The sequence below is a fragment of the Nannobrachium achirus genome, assembly GCF_963921795.1.
Source record: "Nannobrachium achirus genome assembly, chromosome: 16".
Lineage (NCBI taxonomy): Eukaryota > Metazoa > Chordata > Actinopteri > Myctophiformes > Myctophidae > Nannobrachium > Nannobrachium achirus.
The window spans coordinates 59,922,311-59,949,810 of record NC_137823.1 but is presented as its reverse complement, the minus strand read 5'-3'; the positions used below and the strand labels follow the sequence as shown (position 1 = coordinate 59,949,810).

Here is a 27,500-nt window from a genome sequence, read left to right as displayed (position 1 = left end):
GAGTCTTACTGGTATTAATGCTGCTATGGTTTTCTCTCTCTCTCTCTCTCTCTCTCTCTCAAACTAAAGTCCTAAAAGAAAGCAGTTCAGTGTGGTTTGTATGCCACACACACACACACACACTGTCCCACTGCACTGCATGTGAGGTGGTGTTGTGTTCCTGTACTATGTATGTATGTCCTGCTATTTCACTGCACCAATGTCACAATGAATGAATTGTTTCTGTGTGTGTGTGTGTGTGTGCGTGTGCGTGTGCGTGTGTGCGTGCGTGCGCGTGCGTGCGCGCGTGTGTGTAGGTGGGTCTTCCCGGAGCGTTTGACATGATGCTGACAGGCAGAAACATCAGGGCTGACAAGGCAAAGAAAATGGGTCTTGTGCACCAGCTTGTGGACCCTCTAGGTAAATACTGTGTGTGTGTGTGTGTGTGTGTGTGTGTGTGTGTGTGTGTGTGTGTGTGTGTGTGCGCGCACGCACTCGTGCACATGTTCACATCAGCTGTGCTGTTTTCCACAAGTACCTAAACTCACATCTTGGCAGTCTTTTGTCAGCATGTCCCCATACCACAGCTTTGTCACATTTTCATAATGCACTTTTGCCATTGCATTCACCTAGCCTTAAGCCTGAGTTACTTGTTCGCATCTACAAGCTCACAACATGCCATAAGTTCTCCTCCTACTAGTAGACACGCATACATAACTTGTCAGTGTTGTACAGAAACATACTAGTCTACTGTACACTTATAAAAGGCATACACTTGTGGCATGCCCTACCAACTGAAATAAAACAAAAACTAATTGACCTCAAAATGTTTAATGAAAAGGTTAAAGGTTGGCTAAAATCAAACCAAAGCTGTGAACATACTTAAGCACATTTAGAATGTTAATGTCACTGCTTTCTGACTGTAATTTGGGAATATTATTGATTTTGTACTTTTTAGAATAGAGCTTCATGCATGTATTTTTGTAATAGACTTTTTAGGTAGATATTTGTATAGAAAAGCCTAACCAGGGACTGCGGTTGCAAATTAGCCTTGGCTATAAACTCTATAATTATACAATGCAACAGCTTCATGTTTTTATAACTTGATATTGTTTTTTGTATTGTCCCTGTCAAATAAACACATAAAAAATATATATATTATGTTCTCATAATCCTTTAGTAACCGAGAGGCATAGTAAGAGAACATTCAGTTATATTTAAATATAGAAAGAACAGAGCAACCCCAGTATTTATTTTTGTATTTGTGCTTCAAAGATTCACACAGACCTCTGGGTCTACCGATGATGGAAAAGCTCAATTCCAACACAAATGAAGCATTCAAGGTTACAAGACAAAGTCAAGTCAAATGTCAAAGTTACAAGTTCTTCCCATTTTTAGCTCTCGGTTTTCACTTCGGAGTCAACAAAGAAAGTGGAGTACGTTATGACAGGCCAAGAAAAATACCAAGTAAATGTTCCTGTATTTGGGGCCATATGTACAGAAATACACGCTGCCTCCCCACACACACACACACATCTCATTTTCTTTCCCTGTGTGTGTGTGCGTGTGCGTGTGCGTGTGTGTGCGCGTGCGCGTACGTACCAGGTCCTGGTTTGAAGCCTGCGGAGGAGAGAACCATTGAATACCTGGAGGAGGTGGCTGTGGGCGTGGCCAAAGGCATCGCCAACAAGACGGTTCTGTTGAAGAAGGAGAAAGGCCTCATGCAGAGTCAGTCAATCTCACAGCCCACAACTGTCAAGTGTTTAAATATTTTCCTACCGGTGGATCCCGATATATAGTATGACATGAACATCTAGGTCATTGGTCTTCAACATTTTCAGGCCAGGGACCCCTTAGCTGAGAGAGATGAAGCAGGGACCCCACAACCTAGATTGATCATAGATTCCATATAGTTTCATCGTTTGACAGCACAATCATCAGTGTATTTTGGATTCATTTCAATTTGTGTTTTCAGATATTTAACCACTTGAACCGTCAATACTTAATAAACTTGACCTTTCACTCTTAGTCTGCTCTTTTTTACCCTCTACACCAAAGCTCTTTACCGAAATTAGCTGATCTACAAGCTCACAACGCCTCACGCTGCGAGGCATTGTGGGCTTGTAGATCTTCTATTTTTGGGTAAAGTTCTCAGAATATGGATTTTAGGGTTCAAGTGGTTAATATATAAAAGGAGAAAAAAGTTTCTTTCACACAAAGATTTGGAGGACCCCCTGTAGTAACTCTGAGGACCCCCCAAGAGTCCCGGACGCCCTGTTACCTCTGCGATATAGTATGACCTGAACATCTAGTTTGAACCAAAACGTACTTGTGTGTGTGTGTGTGTATAGAACTGCAGGACTTTGTGATGGGTCTGGGCCCGGTGAGGAACAAGATCTACAAGACGGTCAATGAGAAGGTCCAGAAGCAGACCAAAGGGCTGTACCCTGCTCCTGTTAAAATCATAGAGGTTTGAAACACCATACTCCACCCACATTATTATTCCTACAGTTTTGTTTGTGCAAGCTGTTGTGTTGCTGATGTAAGATTAATCAAAAAAAGATTAACAAAGGAATTGGTTAATCTTGTTGTCATTGTATGGCAGCATAAACGGACCTGATTTATGATAAACCAGTGGTTCTCAAACATAAAATGTTCAAGGACCCCCATAACTCCCAGACTTCAAGGAGCCCTGGGGGTCCCTGGGGATCCCACTTTGACAACCAATGTACCAATGACACTTCTAAAAAGTTACTAACAAAACGGTAGTGTACTAACAACAGAAAATGTGTCTGCCAGTGAATGTTGAAAACATATTCATTCCACGCTTGAAATGCATACAAGCTGCACTATAATGTATCATCCACACAATGTAAGTGTATGTACTGTAGTATGTACTTGACGTTCCCTATGTTGTGTTGGATACAGTGTGTCAAGACTGTGTGTGTTGTGTTGGATACAGTGTGTCAAGACTGTGTGTGTTGTGTTGGATACAGTGTGTCAAGACTGTGTGTGTTGTGTTGGATACAGTGTGTCAAGACTGTGTGTGTTGTGTTGGATACAGTGTGTCAAGACTGGCGTGGAGAAGGGAGGAGATGAGGGCTACCTGGCTGAAGCTACGGTGAGTTGGCCCACACACCAAAACACTGTGTCAAAAGTCAAAATATAGCGCATCAATAAATCTGATTGTCATAGATGAGACACCAGTGCCAATATCTAACAGTATATCATGACCTCAAGAGTATTATTGCGATTATACCACAGATTCATCAACCATGTAATTGCGCCCGTAGGTCGCAGTTTAGTATGTGAACGGTCACAGTCTCTGTCTGTCAATGACAATGTGGTTCTATGGGTTTGCCGCTCTGACATCACACTCTGGTTTCACTGTGATGTCACACTAACAGAATCCCTTTTATGCCCATATATGGAGTTCCTTGATGTTATCAATATTAAGCCCATATCTAACAGGACTACATATGGGAATGCCCATATATGGAGGCCACATCGGCCACATACCACACTAACGGCTGGTTCTACTGCAGACAGGGATCTCCATGTATGGGCATAAAAGGGTATGATGTCAGATGTCATAGACATCATAGGACCTTCACATAACTGAGTAAGCATGGATGGGCTCTCACAACAGTACATGGATCTCCATATATGGGTACCAGGGGTCTCCATACATGGGTAACTGGTCCGATATACATCACTGGCCAGATGGCCAAGAATTGGCGCAACTTCGGTATCGCATGTCGCCCTGAGGCGTCTTACTAGTATATTTATGATTCAAAACGTAGAAAAGCAAAAACTACAGGTGACAGCAGCTGTTGTCAGGTTACAAGGTTGATGTGTTTGAAGTGCTATATTGTGACAGAATTTGGTACTAATTAGAATGCGAGGTCGGAAACTAAATGTTGCAACACGCGATCCATTGTGGGAGTAGCTGACGCCAACTCTGGACTCCTGGATCACCGTCCTCCACACTGACCTTGTCCATCAGCGTCCAGAGCTCTGCGGTGTTGCTAGGTGGTGGTACTGTAGGTGGTGGGGAGCCTCCCTCCAGAGCTCTGTGGTGTTGCTAGGTGGTGGTACTGTAGGTGGGGAGCCTCCCTCCAGAGCTCTGCGGTGTTGCTAGGTGGTGGTACTGTAGGTGGGGAGCCTCCTTCCAGAGCTCTGCGGTGTTGCTAGGTGGTGGTACTGTAGGTGGTGGGGAGCCTCCCTCCAGAGCTCTGTGGTGTTGCTAGGTGGTGGTACTGTAGGTGGTGGGGAGCCTCCCTCCAGAGCTCTGCGGTGTTGCTAGGTGGTGGTACTGTAGGTGGTGGGGAGCCTCCCTCCAGAGCTCTGCGGTGTTGCTAGGTGGTGGTACTGTAGGTGGTGGGGAGCCTCCCTCCAGAGCTCTGTGGTGTTGCTAGGTGGTGGTACTGTAGGTGGTGGGGAGCCTCCCTCCAGAGCTCTGTGGTGTTGCTAGGTGGTGGTACTGTAGGTGGTGGGGAGCCTCCCTCCAGAGCTCTGTGGTGTTGCTAGGTGGTGGTACTGTAGGTGGTGGGGAGCCTCCCTCCAGAGCTCTGTGGTGTTGCTAGGTGGTGGTACTGTAGGTGGGGAGCCTCCCTCCAGAGCTCTGCGGTGTTGCTAGGTGGTGGTACTGTAGGTGGGGAGCCTCCTTCCAGAGCTCTGTGGTGTTGCTAGGTGGTGGTACTGTAGGTGGTGGGGAGCCTCCCTCCAGAGCTCTGTGGTGTTGCTAGGTGGTGGTACTGTAGGTGGTGGGGAGCCTCCCTCCAGAGCTCTGTGGTGTTGCTAGGTGGTGGTACTGTAGGTGGTGGGGAGCCTCCCTCCAGAGCTCTGCGGTGTTGCTAGGTGGTGGTACTGTAGGTGGTGGGGAGCCTCCCTCCAGAGCTCTGCGGTGTTGCTAGGTGGTGGTACTGTAGGTGGTGGGGAGCCTCCCTCCAGAGCTCTGTGGTGTTGCTAGGTGGTGGTACTGTAGGTGGGGAGCCTCCCTCCAGAGCTCTGTGGTGTTGCTAGGTGGTGGTACTGTAGGTGGGGAGCCTCCTTCCAGAGCTCTGCGGTGTTGCTAGGTGGTGGTACTGTAGGTGGGGAGCCTCCTTCCAGAGCTCTGCGGTGTTGCTAGGTGGTGGTACTGTAGGTGGGGAGCCTCCTTCCAGAGCTCTGCGGTGTTGCTAGGTGGTGGTACTGTAGGTGGGGAGCCTCCTTCCAGAGCTCTGCGGTGTTGCTAGGTGGTGGTACTGTAGGTGGGGAGCCTCCCTCCAGAGCTCTGTGGTGTTGCTAGGTGGTGGTACTGTAGGTGGGGAGCCTCCCTCCAGAGCTCTGCGGTGTTGCTAGGTGGTGGTACTGTAGGTGGGGAGCCTCCTTCCAGAGCTCTGTGGTGTTGCTAGGTGGTGGTACTGTAGGTGGTGGGGAGCCTCCCTCCAGAGCTCTGTGGTGTTGCTAGGTGGTGGTACTGTAGGTGGTGGGGAGCCTCCCTCCAGAGCTCTGTGGTGTTGCTAGGTGGTGGTACTGTAGGTGGTGGGGAGCCTCCCTCCAGAGCTCTGCGGTGTTGCTAGGTGGTGGTACTGTAGGTGGTGGGGAGCCTCCCTCCAGAGCTCTGCGGTGTTGCTAGGTGGTGGTACTGTAGGTGGTGGGGAGCCTCCCTCCAGAGCTCTGTGGTGTTGCTAGGTGGTGGTACTGTAGGTGGGGAGCCTCCCTCCAGAGCTCTGTGGTGTTGCTAGGTGGTGGTACTGTAGGTGGGGAGCCTCCTTCCAGAGCTCTGCGGTGTTGCTAGGTGGTGGTACTGTAGGTGGGGAGCCTCCTTCCAGAGCTCTGCGGTGTTGCTAGGTGGTGGTACTGTAGGTGGGGAGCCTCCTTCCAGAGCTCTGCGGTGTTGCTAGGTGGTGGTACTGTAGGTGGGGAGCCTCCTTCCAGAGCTCTGCGGTGTTGCTAGGTGGTGGTACTGTAGGTGGGGAGCCTCCTTCCCCTCTTGGCTGTGGCCTGCGTTGGCTCTCACAATGTGGGTTCTCTCGCCATCGGTTCCGGGTACAAGGATTCATGAATGTTCTTCACAGGGGGTGGGGGAACACATTATTACACATTATTTTGTGCTTTAAATATTGAAAAATAGCAGATATACAAGCTCACGCTGCAAGCTATTTTTGAAAAAACGTGAAAATTCGTTTTTAGTTTTTTTCTTTCTCAGTCAGCTCTGTTCTCATTCCCCATTCTCATAACTTTTTCATGTGAAGGTCATCCGAAATTTGAGTTACAAATGTTCGCTTAAAAAATACATATATTCAAAGATTTGCACACATTTTCATGACTTTTCAAAAATAGCAGATCTACAAGCTCGCAGTGCGGCACTGGGTGCCGCGCTGTGAGCTTGTATATCTGCTATTTTTCAATAGCTAAAGCATAAAATAATTAACCTCCACCTTGGGCCCTAGTAACTCAGTCCCACTTTCCCCCTTGTGACGCCCCTGCCCGGACACAGCTCCCTGCCAGCCTCATTCTTCTTTCCCTGACCTTGTCTGTGACCTGTGGGAGGCCTCCGTGTGGAGGTCCACGTTTCTGATGACGTGGTCCTCCCATGTGACATCCTAGCATTCTGGAGTAGACACCATTAGGGCTGTCACAATTATTGCATAATCGTCTAATCACAATTATTTGACATAATTGTGATTCTTTTTCATAATCGTCATAATCGTTTCCATGTTGAAAAATGTTCATATATATTTTTTAAAGTAAAAAATTGTGGAAATAGCAGATCTACAAGCTCACAACATGAGCTTGTAGATCGCGTCGCATCGCGTCGCATCGCGACGCGTAGTGAGCTTGTAGATCGGCTATTTCCACTTTCAAAGATCTTTTTCAAGTATAAAGTTGTCATATGTCAGTATTTTCTTTGTATATTTAGGTTATGTGTCATATCTACCATGTGCAACTTCAAAGCCTAAAAGCCAAACAGAAATGTAATTGTCAACGACAAAAACACAATTAAATCGTTAATTGCAATTATTTGAGAGACAATTAATCGTCATATAAAATGTCACAATCGTGACAGCCCTAGACGCCATCCAGGAACTTTCCTGCTGTGCTGGAAATGTGAAGAAAAGAAAAAAAGAACAATTCACACAGAAAGTTTATGTTCACAATAGAGAAGTATTCAGGGATTTCCTTCCTTGGCCAGACTCACACCATACACATTCTCTCTTCTTCCTCAGAACTTTGGGCAGCTGGCGATGACGTCAGAATCCAGGGCTCTGATTGGTCTGTACCAGGGTCAGGTGTCCTGTAAGAAGAACCACTACGGAACGCCAGTCAAGGAAGTGAAGTACGTACAGTGGTCAGGGTGACTGCTTCTCTAGATTCCACAGTACACCAGAGGTGTGCTGTAGCCTAAAACTGGACAAATAACTTGAGATCCATCCATGAGATCTGTCTTAAACAGAACAACTTTATTTCATTTCTACTACCAGCCTAACCACGCGTCACCAGGCTTTCTCAGGGGAAAGCCTGTTGTTCGTTTACAACGGGCCGTTGAGCCGTTCTAGGCAGAAACCACAAGCAGAATAAGCGGCGTCGCTTTGTTTTGGTTCCCCCCGTTTGTTTCCCCAATCCCTATTAAAATGCTCGAGTAGCCTAGTGTAGTCTTGCCAGTCGCTAACAGTTGGACTAAAAGATGCAATTACCAAACAAATTTTCCAAAAGCAAAACTACTCCGCATCAAGGGTTTTATTAGGTAGGCCCTAAAAGTATGTCCTCGACTGCAGGGTAATATTTAGGGTTAAAACTGTTTCCGGTTTGATAGTTCCGGCCAAAGTGTAGTCCGTCTAGGACTACAATATGACGTAAAGTGGTTTCCGCTCCCTACCGGATCAAACCCAGAAAAGTGAAGGGACCCTAGGCTAATGTATGATTATTCTGTGCCATGGTGCTTGTGTTGAACACTGATGTTGTCCCTGTGTGTTTCAGGAGGCTGGCCATCCTGGGTGCAGGGCTGATGGGAGCAGGTGTAGCTCAGGTCTCAGTGGACAAGGGTCTGAGCACCATTCTGAAGGACACCACAGAGGATGGAGCCGCCAGGGGAGAACAGCAGGTCTACAAAGGGTAAATCACATCACATGCACACGCTGGTTGAATGGAACAAAACACATGATGAAGACCTTGCAAAGGGAGCAGCTTGTCCATATAAGCGGTGCCATGCACAATACTATCCCCTTTAGGAAAAAGTTACATTTCTGGGATTAGGTTGGGCTGGGATTAGGTTTTCATTTAGGACGCATCATCAGAAGTGTTCCTCCAGGTCATGGGGTGTTTCGGCCATTACACCATACACGCTTGCTGCGTGTTTCCTAAACCAGGCTTGAGTTAAGACCCGCCTCGCGGAAACGCGAGAATGTCCAGGAGTGACTGAAATCCTTGCCGGACACATGGAGGGTGGATAAGGTCAGACCTAGTGAAGGCAAGACAATCTTAAAACTTGTACTGAGAAAAGCCTGCATTTGCACAATGCACAGCTATTAATTTGTCACTACAGTGCTCAAAATAAACTGTGCTAAAAAAAAAAAAAAAAAAAACACTTGAAACTTACTTTGTAGGCCTACTGTGTTTAAAAAAGGGAAAACTTTGTAACTTTGCTAAAGAGAAAAACGTACTGAGAAAGCAATTAATTTGTCACTAGTACTGTACTCAAAATATAAACTCATACTGATTATCAGTTAAATTGTTATAGTTTGGATATGGCTTTGGGCGTATTATGCTGCGTGTATTATTGTAATGGTTCGGTAGGTAGTAGGTACAGTATAGCTTTGCACTAAGAGCACTAACTTTCATATCATGGACTGTAAAAAGGTTCATATGCACTTTCATACTTAAGATTATTGAGAGAGGCGTTTCCGCGAGGCGGGTCTTAACTCAATCCTGGTGGGTTTAGGAAACACGCACCCTCGCCAGAGGTGGCCAGCTCAGGGTGATCAGCCCTGAACTTGCATCAATCCCGATTAGTCATGAGAACGGCTGACTTCTCATGGGACTATGCAAGGCAGGGTCGTCCTTTTCCCCGAGTCAGGCTTAGGCTGACCGCATACCTTCTGGTTTGCTATATACTTCCGGGCCCAGCAGGGGTCTTTCCTCCTCATAAAAAGCCACTGGCTGCTTCTTCCGGCTGCCTCCGATGCAGCTTTGATGGCTGAACGCTGGCTTTGGCCTCTTAATTCCCAGGTCTGCAAAGAGTCTGGTTGTAGATCTTGCCACAAACCCTCTGCATCCCACCTCCACTGGGCGGACTTCAGTGTTCCAGCCGCGCTGTTGTGCTTCAGCAGCGAGCTCTGCATAGCGTAGGTGTTTCCGCTCGTAAGCCTCATCCACTGAGTCCTCCCAGGGTACTGTGAGCTCGATGATGTACACCTTTTTTAGAGAAGGGGACCAGAGCACCAAGTCAGTCAGGTCTCAGGGTGGTTGTAGCGATCTCTGGAGGAAACACAAGTTGTCGGCCAATATCAGCCAGTATCTTCCGGTCGCGAGCCAAACGTAGCTGGCCTCGCTCAGATGGTGTCAAGCCGCTCCTGGTTACCTTTGCCCCCTGACGGACAACGGTAGTTTAAATATGCTGCTAAAAGATAAAGTATGTGGTAAGTGCAAATACATTTGTAAAATAATTAATATCGAAATAAATTATGTAATGACTATAATTGCGTGTATAATTGAAATATAAAGTATAATTGAAATAACATAAGTAATACTAGAAGCAGTGCTCTTCCGAGCACAGGTCTCCACCAGGCCACACAAATTGCCCTGTTATAGTGCCACCATGAGGCTGATTTGAGAAACCAAGATCGCACGCTGTGTTCATGATTTGAGGCATTTTGTTCAAAACGGAGCAATCCTGCAAACTTTGGAAGCCAATTGTAGCCAATCAGGATGGAATATGGAAAATCGGACATATCCATGATGATCACATGACTGTAGAGATACTGTCTACCGATTTGTAGGATTTTTGGACAAAATCTGTAGGAATAGTGTACAGAAATGTGTTTTGCAAACATCGGCCTCATGGTGGCGCTAGAACAGGGCCATTTGATAAATGTGGGGCAGAGGTTCTGAATTGGCATCCAGGGAGTGTGTGTGCTCAGTTTGGCAGCGATCGGGCCAACGGCGCCGGAGATTAGTTGTACACAAACTCGGAGGACGGACGGACGGACGGACAGGGGCGAAAACATACTCTCCCCCTGCCTTCGGCTGGTGGAGACAATAATCTCTAACATTGCCAGGGTTAGGGCATTTATTGGGGAAATACCTGTGTGTATATAGTGTGAATCAGCCTCAACACTTATCACATTTCCAAGCACAGGTGCAATAGCATACCGTCTGCACTAGAGGTCACCGTTATATCACTGTAGACAGTGTGAACATCAAGCCCTAAAGCAGTGGTTCTCAAAGTGGATTCCAGGGACTCTGTGGGTTCCTTTATGGGGGTCTAAATTGACCCATACAGGTCTGTAACTCTGACAGTGTACAAATGGAACCAAATGAACCCTAACGGGTCCATTTGGTTCCATTTGTACACTGTCAGAGTTAAGGGGAGAACTTGAAATAGAAACACTGCCCTAATGCATGTCCATAACTCCTAAAAGGCCTCGGATTCACTCATGAGTGTTGTTTCTTCCTCAGCCTCAATGACAAGGTGAAGAAGAAGGCGTTGACATCGTTTGAGCGAGACTCCGTCCTGTCCAACCTGTCGGCCCAGCTGGACTACACGGGCTTCAGGTCATGTGACATGGTCATCGAGGCCGTGTTCGAGGACATCAACATCAAACATAAAGTCCTCAAAGAGGTGGAAGCGGTAAGTCTTGGTTCTACAGCATGATGAGGATCTACAACTACTGATAGCTATTAAGGCTCTTTTCCACCGGCAGCGATAACGATGACGACAACGATTTAAAAAAGTGGGTTTTCAATTGAAGTGGATCGGCAGCATCCACCCAACACCGATAAAGACAACGATAGCCGACAACTACATCGTTAGGATCAACAACGATGTGGTTAAGATCACAGTGATATGGAACTGGGTCTCTGACAAACAGCTCGCGATGCGCTCTGCGCGAGCGGCTGTTAATTGGTGCCTCTTCACATTGATGTCCGATAACTTTATCGGACATCAATGTGAAGGCATAATTATCGCTGTGATATTTTATGGCTATCGTCATCGTTATCGCTGCCGGTGGAAAAGGGCCTTTAGTCAGTGTGGCTGCAGTGCTGACAAACAAATCTATGGCCCGTGCCACTGCTTTGACCCTACCCCAGGGGGTCCCCAAATGATTTTGGGGGTCCCCAGATGATTAGCTTAATGTGCAACATTGTTAACTCACTCAACAGTAAACAAACGATCATTCTCACTCAACAGTAAACAAAATAATATACAGTATAAGTACAGTACACTATACAGGGTATCTGCACATTTCTAAAGTGACAATTTAATGACTTTTAAGATATTTTTAACACCCGAAACGGGGTGGGTGGGTGTCAAAAGTAATCAACAAACTATACAATAAAAGTTGCAAATATTACAGAAGAGGCAATATTTAGCTGATCTACAAGCTCACAACGCCTTGTGTTGCGAGGTGTTTTGAGCATGTAGATCAGCTATTTTCACAATTTGTATCTGCCTCAACTCCTACAATTCCAAGTGGTTGTCATATTTATTTTTGGGGACGGCATCGCGGGCTGAAAAGGTTGTGAGTCAGTGATCTACACAAGGCTAGCATGACACTGCTAATCCACACACAGACCAGCACTAATGAGTGGCTTCAGTTACACAGAGAACAACAGGCTTAAATAAGGTGAGGTTCCCTACACTAAAATCTGATATAAAGACCAAATCCAAACAAAACATCCTGATTTACACCCGGCTTGGGGAACACACAGGACGGTGTTAAGTCTAGGTCATCCGTTGTCTCTTACAAGTTCATAAAGATAATACTGTGGGTGTGGTAATTAAATAAAAAAATTGAAATACAGTGTAACTGTGACTCTTTGTAGGGCTGTCACAATTATTACATAATCGTCATAATCGTTTCCATGTTGAAACATTTTAATATTTTTTTTAAGTAAAAATAGTGGAAATGGCAGATCTACAAGCTCACAACGCGTCGCATCGCGACGCGTTGTGAGCTTGTAGATCGGCTATTTCCACTATCAATGTTCCTTTTTAAGTATAAAGTTGTCAAATAATGTAAGTAATTTCTTTGTATATGTAGGTTATGTGTCATGTCTACCATGTGCAACTTCAAAGCCTAAAAGCCGAACAGAAATGTAATTGTCAACAACAAATACACAATTAAATCGTTAATTGCAATTACCGTATTTGAGTGACAATTAATCGTCATATAAAATGTCATAATCGTGACAGCCCTAACTCTTTGTGTTCTCAGTTGATCTCTGTTCCCTCCCCGCTGACTCTTGACCCTCAATGTGCTCTCAGGTGATTCCTGACCACTGTGTCTTCGCCTCCAACACCTCGTCTCTGCCCATCAAAGACATCGCTGCTGCCAGCAAGCGGCCAGAGAAGGTCAGTGATAGGCACACGTTCTTGGACTAACGGCACACTTCAAAGCTTCTTAATCTCAGAATTTATGTCACGGCAGCCAAAGCCGTAGCAGCAGCAGCGGTGTATTGAAACATTTATGAAGCACAAAAAAAAAAAAGAAAATAACTATTGAAGTTTTCTTTTGTTTCTTGTGTGCAGGTGATCGGCATGCACTACTTCTCCCCGGTGGACAAGATGCAGCTGCTGGAGATCATCACCACCGACAAGACATCTAAAGACACCGTGGCCTCTGCTGTCAGCGTGGGCCTCCGACAGGGCAAGATCATCATCGTGGTGAAGGTGAGAGGAGAGGACCCCCACTACATAGTAAACTCCTCCAGTTATAGTTTTACTCAGAAGAGTTACGGTCAGCACGGTCAGGACCTGGACCAATGGACCCTATTCACGGCCCGCCCACTCAGCAACTTCCTGGTGCTGACGTCACGTTTTGAAGGGTAGACCCTACTAAAAGCCCATAGAGTTAACACAGAAATCACACATTTAATGCAATTTCCGAATAGTAAAGTATAAAATACGGCTAGCATGATCAAGAACACAAGATAGTAAAAGGCACAAAGCATTATAATTTAATTTTTGTGTTAGTTTACCCTTCAAAGCTGGCACCAGGAAGTTGCTGAGAAATTAGCATCCATATTAGTGGGCAGGCTGTGAATAGGGTCTATCAGTGACATCTCGATTGGGACCAGATCAAGTCAAACCATGACTAGTCAGATCTGGCCTAGAATATCACCTGGTTTCAACCAACATAAATCCTGCCCACGAAAACGGACGTCCTGGATTAATCAGAGAGGGTCCGATCGAGGCCAGATAAATATCATATCTAGTCAGATATGTCCCAGAATATAACCTTACACATGCTCATATTTCAACTAACATTACAAACAATAACAATAATCCTGTCAAAGAAAAAAGTCCATATGACGTCCAGATCATCCCCATATGGGCTGTGATCTGGCCGAGTTCTGAACGTCACCGGAGGACGTTATCATAACGTAATGACGTCATTTGGCTTGCCGAGATGGTTCTGTTTGTACACTCTTGAAAGTTAAATTAATTAATTGAACTGTGGATTTGGAACTAATTCATGTGTGTTTGCTCCCTATATAATGTTAATACGTGTATGAACCTGCCACCTTCTGTCTTACTCTCTGCACCCCCTCTGTTTTCCCTGTTCTGTAGGATGGTCCTGGCTTCTACACCACTCGCTGTCTGGGTCCAATGTTGGCAGAAGCTGTCCGTGCACTCCAGGTGAGCCCTCATCCACCTGCCTTTAATACGCTCTAAAGGTGGTTGCACACTGCTGCGTTTTTCGGGCCGAATATCGGGGTGAATTTCGGAGCGCGTGAATAAAAAAATCAACCTCACGTTATGTCAGTCACGTTTGCACACTGCCGCCCGTTTCGCGCACCACTCGGTCCCTTGCTCTCTCTATCTCTCTCTCTCTCTCTCCTTGCCCTGAAAAACGCATTTCGCAACGAAAAACGCAGCAGTGTGCAACCAGCTTCACTCAGGGGTGTGCAACTTTGATGATGGAGAAGGCCACTATATTTCCACATTCACTTCAGAGGGCCACAATGCATATACATGTACAGTCAAACATAGCAAAAATAGCAGATCTACAAGTTCAAAACACGTCACAGTGTGACGCATTTTGAGCTTGTAGATCTGCTATTTTTTAATTGGAATCCTGCCATTGTTGAATTAGTTTGAATTTTTTTATTTAATTTCAAAATGCATGTATATGTTCTAATATGTTAACTTTATGAACTTAAATACAAATACATTGGACCTGCATGAAAAAGACTAGTACTAGTCATTAGGAGTAATTAAAGCAGGTCATGTTTGCATGATTGGTATTGTAACGGCTGAAATCACAAATATATCAGTATTCCAATATTAACCTGTGGGCCGCATTAAGTGAAGGTGGGGGCCGCATGTGGCCCCCGGGCCGCCAGTTGCCCATGTATGGTCTCACTTCATGCCATAAGCCAATGCGCAAGTCTGGCTTGGAAGATCTTCATACAGTACAGTACAGTACAGTACAGTACAGTACAGTACAGTACTTTGACACAAAAGTCATAATTGAAATTTTAACAGTTACATTGTTCCATTCCCGATGTTGACCATGTATATCAGCTGGAAAACTATTTCATACTCCAAAAGCAGACAGATGCATGCATAGAGGGGTGTTTGTTGTTAACCCATTTATGCCTAGGATTATTGACTGCTTTAACTATTGAAAAATAGCAGATATACAAGCTCACAGCGCCGCGCTGCGAGCTTGTAGATCTGCTATTTTTTTTAAATCATTATTTTTTTGCAAGTCTTTGAATATATCTATTTAAAAGCGAACATTTGTAACTCAAATATTTGCTTCTGGGTGGTCCCTGGAACAACATATTTTGAGATGGGGGGTCCGTGGCTAAATACCTGTAATTTTGGGGGTCCTTGACATGAAAAGGTTTGAGAACAGCATGATTTAGAGGAAGGATTTAGAAGTCGGGTCAAAGATCGGGTCAAATATATTCAAAGACTTGCACTCATTTTCACGATTTTTCAAAAATAGCAGATCTACAAGCTCGCAGAAGCTGTGAGCTTGTATATCTGCTATTTTTCTCAAGTTAAAGCTTAAAATAATGGTTAAAGTGGTTCAAATCTAACGCGACTCGGGCGCGTTCCGGGTATTTGAGAGTTAACCTGTTGGTCTGGTGTTACAGGAAGGGGTGGGCTTTAAAAAGCTGGACGCCCTGACGACGGGCTTCGGCTTCCCCGTTGGCGCAGTAACCCTGGTGGATGAAGTTGGTATTGACGTGGGTGCACACGTGGCAGAGGTAACGGAACTAATTACTGCTATTAAAATGCTACGACATTGCTGCTCCTCAGAAATGTCCTTTTAAGTACCCAGAGGACATTTACATTTAAGCCAAATACTGCCAAATACTGTACTATGTTGTAGTCTACAACAAATGGTGAAAATAGCCGATCTACAACCTCATAGTGTTTTCACAATGACAAGCTTGTAGATCTGCTATTCTCACAACATTTTAAATTGGAAAAACTAGAAAGTGAAATTTGTTCAAAATTGGCCCATAATATGGATGCTAGGGTTAGCATAGATTTCTAATAAAATAATGTAATATTGGCAAAATAAATATCAATCAGACTACAATCTACATTTTCCAAAAGCAAATGCATGCAGAGGCATGGATTCTTCCCACCATCCAACCCCAGCAAACCCTGCCAACATATGTACAGTATAATATTATACATACACAGTGGAGCTGAAATATGCCACGAGACATTCATTGTATCCTATTGAACGCTGATCCCATTCTGTGCTTGTAGGATCTGGGAAAGGCGTTTGGCTCTCGTCTTGGAGGAGGGAACGTGGAGGCTCTTCAGATCATGGTGGAGAAAGGCTTCAAAGGTTAACCTACTCTGAAGAAGTCCCTCTTTATTTATAGCTAATATAGAATCATCATATATAGCTTGTTCTTTATTTATAGCTAATATAGAATCATCATATATAGCTTGTTCTTTATTTATAGCTAATATAGAATCATCATATATACCTCTTTATTTATAGCTCATATAGAATCATCATATATAGCTTGTTCTTTATTTACAGCTCATATAGAATCATCATTTATAGCTTGTTATAGAAGTCAAGCTCTCTTCTTCAGGATAAACCACACCATAACGACTGTATGTACAGTACGTAAAAATAGCAAACGTATGACGACTCACTAATGAGTACCTGAGACGAACAGTGATTTACCAACCTGTAAACCACAAACTACCTGTAAACCACAAACTAGAAGTTTTTAATCTGTTAGATTCTTAATGCACCCCCCCCCCCCCTCATTTTGTTGAATTAGATTTGTTTTACTTAACTCATATATATTAGGAATTATAAGACATAATACTTATGTAAAGTGTAAAAACAGTATATCTCCAACAGTTTGTGGAACAACAGTATAAGTCCGTACGAGCAATATTCAGCAAACAAAGGGAGGGAGGCACTCGCTTGGAGGGCCCTGAACGGCATGAACAGTGTATGGAACTCTAACCTCCCCCGCCAAATCAAACTTAGCTTCTTCTTTGCAACGGTGGAGTCTGTTCTCCTCTATGGCAGTGAATGCTGGACCCTGAAGCCAACCCTGCAGAAGTCTCTAGACGGGTGCTACACTAGAATGTTGCGTGCAGTACTCAACATCAACAGGAGTGCACATGTTACAAACGAGAGCCTGTATGAGGGAATACCAAAGGTAAGCGAGAAAATTGCCACCAGAAGAATGAGACTAGCAGGACACTGCCAAAGACACCAGGAGCTTCCAGCCAGCAAATTGGTACTGTGGGAGCCAACACACGGGCACCGGCCGCGAGGACGTCCCACAAAAACATACGTGGACATACTCAAGGAAGACGTAGGGACACAGAACACCAATGAGCTGGCCAGATGTATGGAGAACCGAGATGACTGGAAACAACGATGGAGGGCTCGTCTGAGGACGACCTAGATAGATAGATAACATTACAACAGACAATTGAACAAAATGAGGGGGGAGTGCATTAACAATTTAACAGATTAAAAATGACTAGTTTGTGGTCTACAGTCTGGTAAATCAAAAAATATCTATATTCAAAAAAATTAAAATATGGACTTACACTGTTATTCATCTCAGGTACTCAATTGTAGTTTTTTTGTGTTACAGATCCATTAGACCTCAATGGGCAGATGACCTAGTCCTTTTCAGATCATACTGAAACAACTCTTTTGGTTTGAAAATGCATTATCTAATCTAGCACTGGATGAACGAACGTGTTTTGTCGCGTCACAGGTCGTAAATCTGGCAAGGGCTGCTACGTGTACGGCAAGGGAAAGAAAGACAAGAGCGTGAATCCTGAAGCTGAGGAGATCCTGAAGAAGTTTCAACTACCAGCTCCACCCAGCGTGTAAGAAAAACAAACTCTACTCAACCTCAGGCACGTGCACACATAGACATCAGAGGGGGCTTGAGCCCCTGCCCTTTTATCAGTCTGTAAAAAGTGCCCTCTCCAGACCAGGAATGCAGTTTTTACTATGGTGAAAGAAATGCAAATGCCCTCTTTTCCATGATATACCTGAAGGCAGCATTCAAGGGAATTGCCTTGTCCAAACTCTCCTGAACTTGAACGCAGCATCTTATGTTGAAAGAATTGCCCTCTCTGAGTAGAAAGCCATGCAGTTACTTCATATCTCCAGTATTGACTTGATTATGCTTACCAAAGTTCAGTGTGGTATCAAGCACCGAAAATAGCCGACCTCCAAGCTCACAACGCGTCGCATATTTCCACCAAAAGGCCCTTTTAGAAATGTCAGCCCCCCCCCATTCTCTGCTCAACCTTACTGCTCTCTTGCGGACACTCGCTCATGGTGCGTGTGTGCGTGTGTGTGTGTGTGTGTGTGTGTGCCTGTGTGTTGCAGGTCCAGTGACTCGGACGTTCAGTACCGACTGGTGTCTCGTTTTGTGAACGAGGCGGTGCTGTGTCTGCAGGAGGGCATTCTGGGTAACCCCTTGGAGGGAGACATTGGAGCAGTGTTTGGACTGGGCTTTCCTCCATGCCTGGGCGGTAAGACACACACACACACACACACACACACACACACACACACACACACACACACACACACACACACACTAGGGCATTCACGAATATTGATTTTTAGTATTCTAATTATTCGACCTCAGTATTCGAATAGTCGAATATTCTACAGGACTGGCCAAACTGTCAAATATTAAGTAAGCAAAAGGCAAACATTGTGAAAATAGCAGATCTGCATGCTCACAATAAATGTGTGCCTGTTAGGGCATTCACGAATAGTGATTTTTTAGTATTCGAATTATTCGACCTCAAAGTATTCGAATAGTCGAATATTCGTCAGGACTGGCCAAACTGTTAAATATTAAGTAAGCAAGAGGCGAACTTTGTGAAAATAGCCGATCTACATGCTCACAACGCCTCGCGTTGCGAGGCGTTGTGAGCATGTAGATCTGCTATTTTCACAATATTTATCTGCAGAACCGAGTAACATTAAATGTAATACCTACAATTCCAAGTGCTTGTCAGGGTGGGGGTCCCCAGTTCAAATATGTTTATTTTGGGGGTCACGGCCTAAAAAGGTTTGAGAACCCCTGGTATAGAGCTTTATTCATTCATATTCAACGTCGAATAGTGACTTTGATATTTGAATATTCGAATCTTTGGTGAATGCCCTAACACACACACACACTCGCAACAGATGTTATTGGCTGATTTTAAGCAATTTGCATCGACTCGTATCCAGAAACATGATTGGTGATTGGAATCAATGAAGGGCATAGTCATTATAATAAACAGGTTAGGTTATGTTCATTACCCGTGCCTCCCCTGTGTTCCATCCTTTGCTGCTGTCGCTGCTTTATCTTATGTGATCTTCTCTTATCTTCAAAGACAGTTTTGGAACTAATTATGCTAAATAGATAAATAGCACAAAAAAAAAAAAAAAAAAAAACAGGACTTACAAAAAAAAGAAGAAATGATTGCTGTCGCTATAATCCCATTATTCTGTCACCAATGTCAGGGGCTGTCACAATTATAACATAATCGTCTAATCGCAATTATTTTACATAATCGCGATTATTTTTCAGAATCGTCAGAATCGTTTCATGTTGAAATATTTTCATATATTCTTTAAAAAGTCAAAAATAGTGGAAATGGCAGATCTACAAGCTCACAACGCGTCGCATCACAACTCACTGTGAGCTTGTAGATCGGCTATTTCCACTATCAATGTTATTTTTTTAAGTATAAAGTTGTCAAATATGTCTCTATATATTTAGGTTATGTGTCATATCTGCCATGTGCAACTTCAAAGCCTAAAAGCCAAACAGAAATGTAATTGTCAACGACAAATACACAATTAAATCGTTAATCGCAATGATTTGAGCGACAATTAATCGCCATGTAAAATGTCATAATGGTGACGTCCCTGGCTGTGGCTATAATCCCATCATTGTGTCACCGATGTCCCCCAGGTCCCTTCAGGTTCGTGGACTCCATCGGAGCAGAGCGTCTGGTGGGCATCATGAGGCGCTTCGAGGAGGTCTACGGTAACCAGTTCACCCCCTGCCAGCTGCTACTGGACCACGCCAAAGACCCCAGCAAGAAGTTCCATGTGTAAAACCTCACCGCAACCTCCTTCAGAGTGGCCAGAGAGAGACCTCACCGCAACCTCCTTCAGAGTGCCCAGAGAGAGGTCACTTTGAAGACCCACACCGTCCTGATATCACTGGGCTTTTTATGTGCGATTATGCCAGCCCAAAATGACTTTGCAGACGCTTTGAACTGTCATGGAATTTCCAATCCCAGCAAGCACGTCAGGACCTGGACCAATCAGTGACGTCTCGATTGGGGCCAGATCACAGCCCATATGGGGCCAGATCACAGCCCATATGGGGCCAGATCACAGCCCATATGGGGCCAGATCACAGCCCATATGGGGCCAGATCACAGCTCATATGGGGATGATCTTGACCTCATTACCAGGACGTCATATGGACTTTTTTGTTTGACAGGATTATTGTTTGTAATGTTAGTTTAAATATGAGCATATAAGGTTAAATTCTGGGACATATCTAACTAGTTGTATTTATCTGGCCTAGAATATCACCTGATTACCAACATACCAGTAAATCCTGTCAAACTAAAAGTCCATATGACGTCCTGGTAATGACATGAAGATCCTGCCCATATGGGCTGTGATCTGGCCCCAATCCAGACGTCACTGATTGGTCCAGGGCTGTGATCTGGCCCCAATCCAGACGTCACTGATTGGTCCAGGTCCTGACCGTGCTTGCTGGGAAGGGTTTCTGTTGTCTTATGTTTTACGTTAACGTTGCAAGCAGCAAAGTAAAATAGTGATTCCACCCTTTCTTTCTAGGACGAGGCAAACACACAGAGAGAGCTTTTTCCCATTTGACTATTATGCAGAAATATTGCAGGTTTTCGCGGAATTGCGAACTAGCATTTATTGCGTGGAACTGAATTTACATGAATTCTGCTGTGATACTACTACTCTGATTTTCAAATGGCTGATAGTAACTGCTACAAGGCTGCACCTGGGCAAACTGTTACTGTTCCCTTGTTTAAATTAGAACATGGACAACTAATGCTGTCCTTAACAAACCCAATCCAACGCTTCAGACTCATGTCATGATTTTCAGAAGCCTCTTGTGTGATGCCAACCGGTCTTCCTAATGCGATACAATGTCTGTTTGAACATATCCCACATTACACACAACTACAACAACTGATTAATAGATAATAATGGATCTTTTTTAGATTCTTTGGATTGATAATTAAACCATTGTTTGTGGTTGGATAATACAGAGCTGTGCCTTATCCCAGTCCTTCCTGACTCAACCAAACGTCTTAGGAAAACTGGACAAAATGTGACTGACAAGAGGAATAGCAGTAAACACTAAAGGAATAAACACTTTGTTTAATTATCTAAATCAGTGTTTCTCAAACATCTACAGTCGACAGGGTACAAATGGAACCAAATGGACCCGTTTGGGTTCATTTGGTTCCATTTGTACACTGTCAGAGTTACAGACTTGTATGGGTCAATTTAGACCCCCTAAAAGGAACCCACAGAGTCCCTGGAATCCACTTTGAGAAACACCGATCTAAATGTAATTGAACTACTATGATTGCACTTGCCTAACTGATTAGTCCAGGGCAAGATGGTCTAACGTGTATGGCAACATGCATAGAGAATGTACTGTGTTTGACCTTTGGTTGGTTGTGTCTGTGTTCGGCCTGCCCAAGGGAGTCTGGCCTTTTGCACTCCATCTCTGATAACTGTATCTATTAGTCTGCTGCTTATTTTGTAACAGTGTCTTTCAATGCAATACGCGCTGGACGGTATCATCCAGCCATAGCCTCAATAAACCAACTGTCCCCTGTTTACCACCCAGAATAATTAAAATACACCAGGGAAACGGTTCATTCTTCCAGAGGTCATTAAGTTTCTATTTATTTTTAATTTGTTTATCATCTTGGTTCCTCTTGTTTGCGAGGTCCGTTGTGGTTACAGCATCACAGAGTAGATCAGTACGGTCCAGGAAGGAGATGCCACAAAGGTTCAGGGGCGTCACAAGGGGGGGGGGGGGGGGAGTGGGACTGAGTCACTAGGGCCCAAGGTGGAGGGGCCCTAGTAACTTTAGCTATTGAAAAATAGCAGATATACTAGCTCACAGCGCGGCACAGAGTGTAGATCTGCTATTTCTGAAAAGTCGTGAAAATGTGTGCAAATCTTTGAATGTATTTTTTTAAGCGAACATTTGTAACTCAAATTTTGCTTCTGGGGGGGGGGGGGGGGTCCCTGGAACTACATATTTTGAGATGGGGGTTCCATGGCCAAATACATATCATTTTGGGGGTCCTTCACATGAAAAAGTTTGAGCATCACTGACATGGAAACACATTTTCACAATTTTTCAAAAATAGCAGATCTACAAGCTCGCAGCGCGCGCTGCGAGCTTGTATATCTGCTATTTTTCAATAGTTAACATTCATGGGGGGCCCACAGTGAATCCTTGTACCCAGAGCCCAGAATTTGGTGTGACGCCCCTGCAAAGTGTCCTGAATCACCCGGATTTCCTGATGACTACAATAACAGTATTATGAAATAACTTATCAAGTTATTCCTCGAGTTCATAGCGAGAGATCAGTCGGTTTGGCTAGAAGACATCAACAAGAACCAATGGCTAATCTTGACTCGAGACAAATTATTCAAAAACAAAGATTACACAGAATTGAGATTCACAGTTATCTGGCTAATTGGGTAAGCCTGCTTCTAGATCAGCATATTTTTTTTAGGCTACAGTTCCTGGTTAAACAACATCACTAACCGTGTGGTGGCATGGTATGTAACTCTATTACAGTTAGACTTAGAAATAGAATTCATAGAACGGACTCTGAGGCTGCAAAATGCTCCCAAAAAGTGGTTTGAAGTTGCTCACTCACAATTCCAACTTCTCCTGGCAGCCATCAAGGAGGTCAATTTTGCCTGAACGGAGTCTTGTGCTGATGTAAATCAAACGTTGGCTACCCTTCTTCAGCTAGGTCCAATTTAGATGAAGTTCATGGTGTGCCATGATTGTCTCAACCTATCGTATTACACCAGCTCAGAGATTCAATGACAACCTCAAGGGGTAACACTAGAGAAAACTCTATCAAGCACACGGCACAACAGTTCAGGGCAGATGATGACCATACAGTATCAGTTTCACATATTTCACATTATTTCTCGATGCAGTTTGTCCAACTGCAATAATTTAGCAGAATAGCTCGAAACGTAGCCGATGCTGGACGTCCAACAGGAGATTCTCCTGCCAAGGTTTATCCTTTGTCTGAATCAAGACCATCAGAACATTCTAACAATGAACATTTATGTGGCAGTAGAAAATTAGAGATACCAAGCAGTTTGTTATGGTCAGGACTCAGGGGTTACAGCAGTCACTGCACTCTTTCAACACATCTGTAGATCTAGTGACGGTCTTGTGAAACCGTGTTGGTAGAAAAGGTAACGCACACCAATGGCTGTGGTGAGGTGCTGGCAACTGGGAACAAACTAAAAAAGAAAAAAAGATTGTGTCACACTCTGGCTCCATATGAAGTTCTGTTTAATTCAGGGGTCTTCAACAGAGTGTCCGGGACCCCTAGGGGGTCCTCAGAGTTACTACAGGGGGTCCTCCAAATCTTCCAATCCCTTTTATATTAACAACTTGAACCTTGTGTCCATATTCTGAGAACTGTAGCCAAAAATAGCAGAACTACAAGCTCACAACGCCTCGCAGCACGCAGCGTTGTGAGCTTGTAGATCGGCTATTTCCGGCAAAGAGGTTTGGTGTAGAGGGGGAAAAGAGCAGACTAAGTACAGAGTGAAAGGTCAAGTTTATTAGGTAATGACGGTTCAAGTGGTTAAATATCTGAAAACACAAATTGACATGAATCCAAAATACACTGCTGATAGACGATGAAACTATATGGAATCTATGAACAGGTTGTGGGGGTCCCTGCTTCATCTCTCTCCCAACTAAGGGCTCCTTTGCCTGGAAACGTTGAAGACCCCTGGTTTAATTTATTGACGTTTCAGCCTGCTGGCCTTCATCAGAATGAACAAATGGCACGGTAACAAACTGTTACAGGCCACACCAACAAGAGACACCTGATCAGACAATCATGACTGGGTGGGTAAGAGCAATCAAGGGGCCTTTTCATTTCCCCAAATCAGTGTCAGTCAATAATCAAACGACGGTGACAGATCACATTTTAAAATCATGCAATGCCGTTGTAAATTCTAATTTTCTGAACGTTCTGAATGAACATACCGTAAGTAATAATCTATTCATCAAAAAGGGTACTAATTATTAAAAACATACTTCATATGGAGCCAGAGTGTTGACACTTTTCTTCTTGTGAAACCTTAAGTTGTAACACAACATCCTTTCAATGGAAGCTCTATTGAAACAAAATCCAGAGATAACATTTTAGGTTTGAAACAGCTATCATTGATTCAGTGCTCATGTCAGGGATGGTCAAATGGCTGTGCATGAGACTGTATGGGGCCTTTTCCACCAAAAGAACCTTGATTCCAGGACCAGTGCCAGTTCAACTTTCTTGGAACCTTGGTTTGTTTTTGCGAACCGGCTTGCGTTTCCACCAGATTGAACCAGAGCCATTGTCCCCCAGTTCAGACGGTGGTTCACTGGAAAAACCAAAGATTTTGTGGTTCCCGTTCCGAACCAACTTTTACGGTTCGAAACCAACTCCAGTTCTCGGTGGAAAAGCACACCTCTGGTTCATCCCATAGGTGGGAGAACGAACCAGAACCGGTTCTTTGCCGGTGGAAAAGGCCCCTATGTGTGTGCGTTCTCCCCAGGCAATTACAGATCCAAGCATAATTGCCTTCAACCTTTGTCATCTTAAGATGTTTTTGACACATGCATGTGTTGAAATAGAGTGCATCCATCCCATGCTCAATTTATGTTCCGTCATAGGATGGTGTTTCGCCCCAGAAATAGCAGCTCTATAAGTTCACAACACGTTGTGAGCTTATAGATTGACTCTGCGTGCGACACGTCGTACGATGGAGTATACATCAGGCATAAGTCTGACTGCCTGCTGTGGTCAGTTAGTACAGGGGTTCTCAACCTTTTCAGGCCGCGACCCCCAAAATAATCATATTTTAACTGGGGACCCCCACCCTGACGAGCAAGAGTTGAGGCATTACATTTTGTATAACACGGTTCTATTGTGAAAATAGCAGATCTACATGCTCACAACGCCTCGCAGCATGTAGATCGGCTATTTTCACAATTTCTGCCTCTAATATTTGACATAACAATCAGGCCAATGTTTAATTTGTAATTTTCTAGAGGTATTAAAAAGTCCTTAAATTGTCACTTTAGAAATGTGTAGATACCCTCTATATACTTCTGTTTCAATATTCAATACTTAAACTTTACGTTGGTTTGTTTACTGTTGAGTGAGAAAACACCATTGCACATTAAGTTACTAATCACCTGGGGACCCCCCAAAATAATTTGGGGACCCGACCCACAGGTTGAGAACCACTGAGTTAGTAAACTAGCCCCAATGTTGGATTTCAACTGCACATACAGTAGGTAGGCTAAGTCAGTCAGTCAATGGGTCAGGCAGACACCATGCCAGTCTAGGTGTCAGTTCCAAAGTTTCACCACAAGGTGTCATGGTTTCCCTCCTGCAGAGTCTGCGCTCCAGTCAGTGGAGGCTATAATAGCAGCCAGTTGGGTCCTAGTAGAAGGCACATTCAGGACGGCTCAATGGCCAACAGGCACATTATAATCAGTAAAGACAGCACTGTGTGTGTACAGTATGTGTGTGTGTATGTCTGTGCGTTTGTGTGCGTATTCAGGTAATATTATCAGAATACCTGTCAAAGCTGGGAATAAATTCCTTACCAAACGATTTCTTCACCAATGTGTTCATAAAGGTGTCTAGTAACATATCTAACACAATTTGAAATTCATAATCCCTAGAAAAATCTCTTTCACTTACTATACACTATACTATAAAGGAAAAAAAACGGCCCCCCAAAATGATGGTTTAGTGATGAGTCATCACTATTCACAGTTTTGTACGGGTCCATTTTTAGCCCAAGGAATGTTTTTTGTGCAAAACAAATGCTTGCAATGGATTCAGCATAATTAAAAACACCTAGTTAGACCCCTCACATCCCACTTAAACCAGACTTTTTGGGAGTCTTTTTTGCCTTTATAGTATAGTATAGTGTATAGTAAATGGATGAGACCAAAAGTTACCCTAGCTGTCAAAGATTTTCCTTGGGATGTTGAGTTTCAATCTTTGTTAGATATGTTGCTAGACACCTTTACCAACACATTGGTGAAGAAATGGTTTGGTAAGGAATTTATTCCCAGGTTTTATTAATATCCCCTGACTAGTGTGTGTGTGTGTGTGTGTGTGTGTGTGTGTGTGTGTGTGTGTGTGTGTGTGTGTGTGTGTGTGTGTGTGTGCGTGCGTGCGTGCGTGCGTGCGTGCGTGCGTGCGTGCGCGTGTGTGTGTTAGATATTGGGTCTCCAGCCCTGGATGAACTGTGTGATCTTGGTGTGTGTGAGCGTGCGTGTGTGTGCGTGCGTGTGTGTGCGTGCGTGTGTGTGTGTGTGTTAGATCTTGGGTCTCCAGCCCTGGATAAACTGTGTGATCTTGGTGACGTGCAGTCGGCTCAGGTGGAAGTCATGTGACAGGATGTCCTCGGTCAGCTGCACCAGGAGGCTGCCGTCGATTCGCTCCCGCTGGAACACGCCCACCGCCGCCTCCGATAGGCCGATGAAGCGCAGGCAGGCGGACACCTCCTCCAATGACAACGTGGACAGGTCGGCGGGGGGGCGCCACGTGGGGTCGCTCGGGGGGGCACCTCCTCCCGACTCTTCGGCGACCCCCGACGATGAAGTCCCGCCCCCTTCCGCACCCCGGGAGGAGGAATCGGACGCGGGGTTGGCTACGGGCTCGGGAGAGGGGCAAGGCGACTGGCGGTTGAAAGGATTCAGCGCTCCAAAAGGAGCGAATCGGCTCTGAGGGGGAGGCGGCCTCAGCCGCGGGCCGGACGTATAGGAGTCCACCCATGATGGCTCCAGCCAGGTGGCCTGTCCTGGCTGGGGATTGGCCGTGGTGTTAGCAGGAAGGGCAGGGATTGGCTCAGGACTGGAGTGGGTGGCGTTGGGGGCGGGACAGTCGGCCCAGGAGCAGGGATAGCAGTACAGAGACGTCTCTGAAGCTGGAGAACAGCTGGGGCAGAAGACATGGTGGTTATTTATGGTCACCGTCAGCTGGAAATCTGGTCAAATGTTGTCAAAAGCTCTATTTAATACTTTTCATTGGTTTCATTTATAAAACCCACACTTTTTAGCTTTTTACACACTCTTTCTCCCCAATTTTAGACGGTATTATGTACTGTAAATTAAATCCTCCCCAAACATTTTTTTTTTCTTTAAGATTTGAACCCCCAGACTCTGTGGTGGTGTGCATGGCAGCTACTTTGCCACTGCATCACCTGAGTGCCCTTATACTATAATACAGTGGTTTTCAACCGTTTTCATATCAAGGTCCATTATTTATTCGGCATTCTAAAACAGCTAGTTCCATTCCTTTGATTCTGATTGACTGGTTTCCCTTTAATTGCTGTGGTATATGAGACTATAATCCACACCTTGAATCAGTTTATATCAAAACCAGGTGTGTTATTTCTTTCCACAGTGTTCCACAGTGCACCAATTATCTGCACCTGTGTTGTTGGCAAAAAAGCTGGGAACTACTTTCTTGCAGGCCTTGTAGT

The 27,500-nt window shown here is 44.6% G+C and overlaps 2 protein-coding genes across 2 annotated transcripts in view; one reads left to right on the top strand and one right to left on the bottom strand.

Annotated features, from left to right (window-relative positions):
• Nucleotides 1-21,583, top strand: part of LOC308301234 (trifunctional enzyme subunit alpha, mitochondrial-like) — a 30,109-nt gene extending 8,526 nt beyond the window's left edge. The window contains exons 7-21 of the mRNA XM_080745139.1: nucleotides 297-399; nucleotides 1,585-1,707; nucleotides 2,331-2,449; nucleotides 3,044-3,100; nucleotides 7,194-7,303; nucleotides 7,945-8,079; nucleotides 10,642-10,813; nucleotides 12,452-12,538; nucleotides 12,716-12,856; nucleotides 13,757-13,825; nucleotides 15,295-15,408; nucleotides 15,923-16,004; nucleotides 17,419-17,533; nucleotides 18,045-18,190; nucleotides 19,636-21,583. Coding sequence (XP_080601265.1) covers nucleotides 297-399; nucleotides 1,585-1,707; nucleotides 2,331-2,449; nucleotides 3,044-3,100; nucleotides 7,194-7,303; nucleotides 7,945-8,079; nucleotides 10,642-10,813; nucleotides 12,452-12,538; nucleotides 12,716-12,856; nucleotides 13,757-13,825; nucleotides 15,295-15,408; nucleotides 15,923-16,004; nucleotides 17,419-17,533; nucleotides 18,045-18,190; nucleotides 19,636-19,781 — 1,719 coding nt within the window. The 3' untranslated portion in view covers nucleotides 19,782-21,583. The remainder of the gene's footprint in view (nucleotides 1-296; nucleotides 400-1,584; nucleotides 1,708-2,330; nucleotides 2,450-3,043; nucleotides 3,101-7,193; nucleotides 7,304-7,944; nucleotides 8,080-10,641; nucleotides 10,814-12,451; nucleotides 12,539-12,715; nucleotides 12,857-13,756; nucleotides 13,826-15,294; nucleotides 15,409-15,922; nucleotides 16,005-17,418; nucleotides 17,534-18,044; nucleotides 18,191-19,635) is intronic.
• Nucleotides 21,584-26,331: 4,748 nt separating this feature from the next.
• The window catches only part of gareml (GRB2 associated, regulator of MAPK1-like), a gene marked incomplete at both ends in the record, with an annotated part of 37,757 nt that continues 36,588 nt past the window's right edge, over nucleotides 26,332-27,500 (bottom strand). The window contains one exon of the mRNA XM_080743970.1: nucleotides 26,332-26,953. Within this exon, the coding sequence (XP_080600096.1) occupies nucleotides 26,332-26,953 (622 nt within the window). The remainder of the gene's footprint in view (nucleotides 26,954-27,500) is intronic.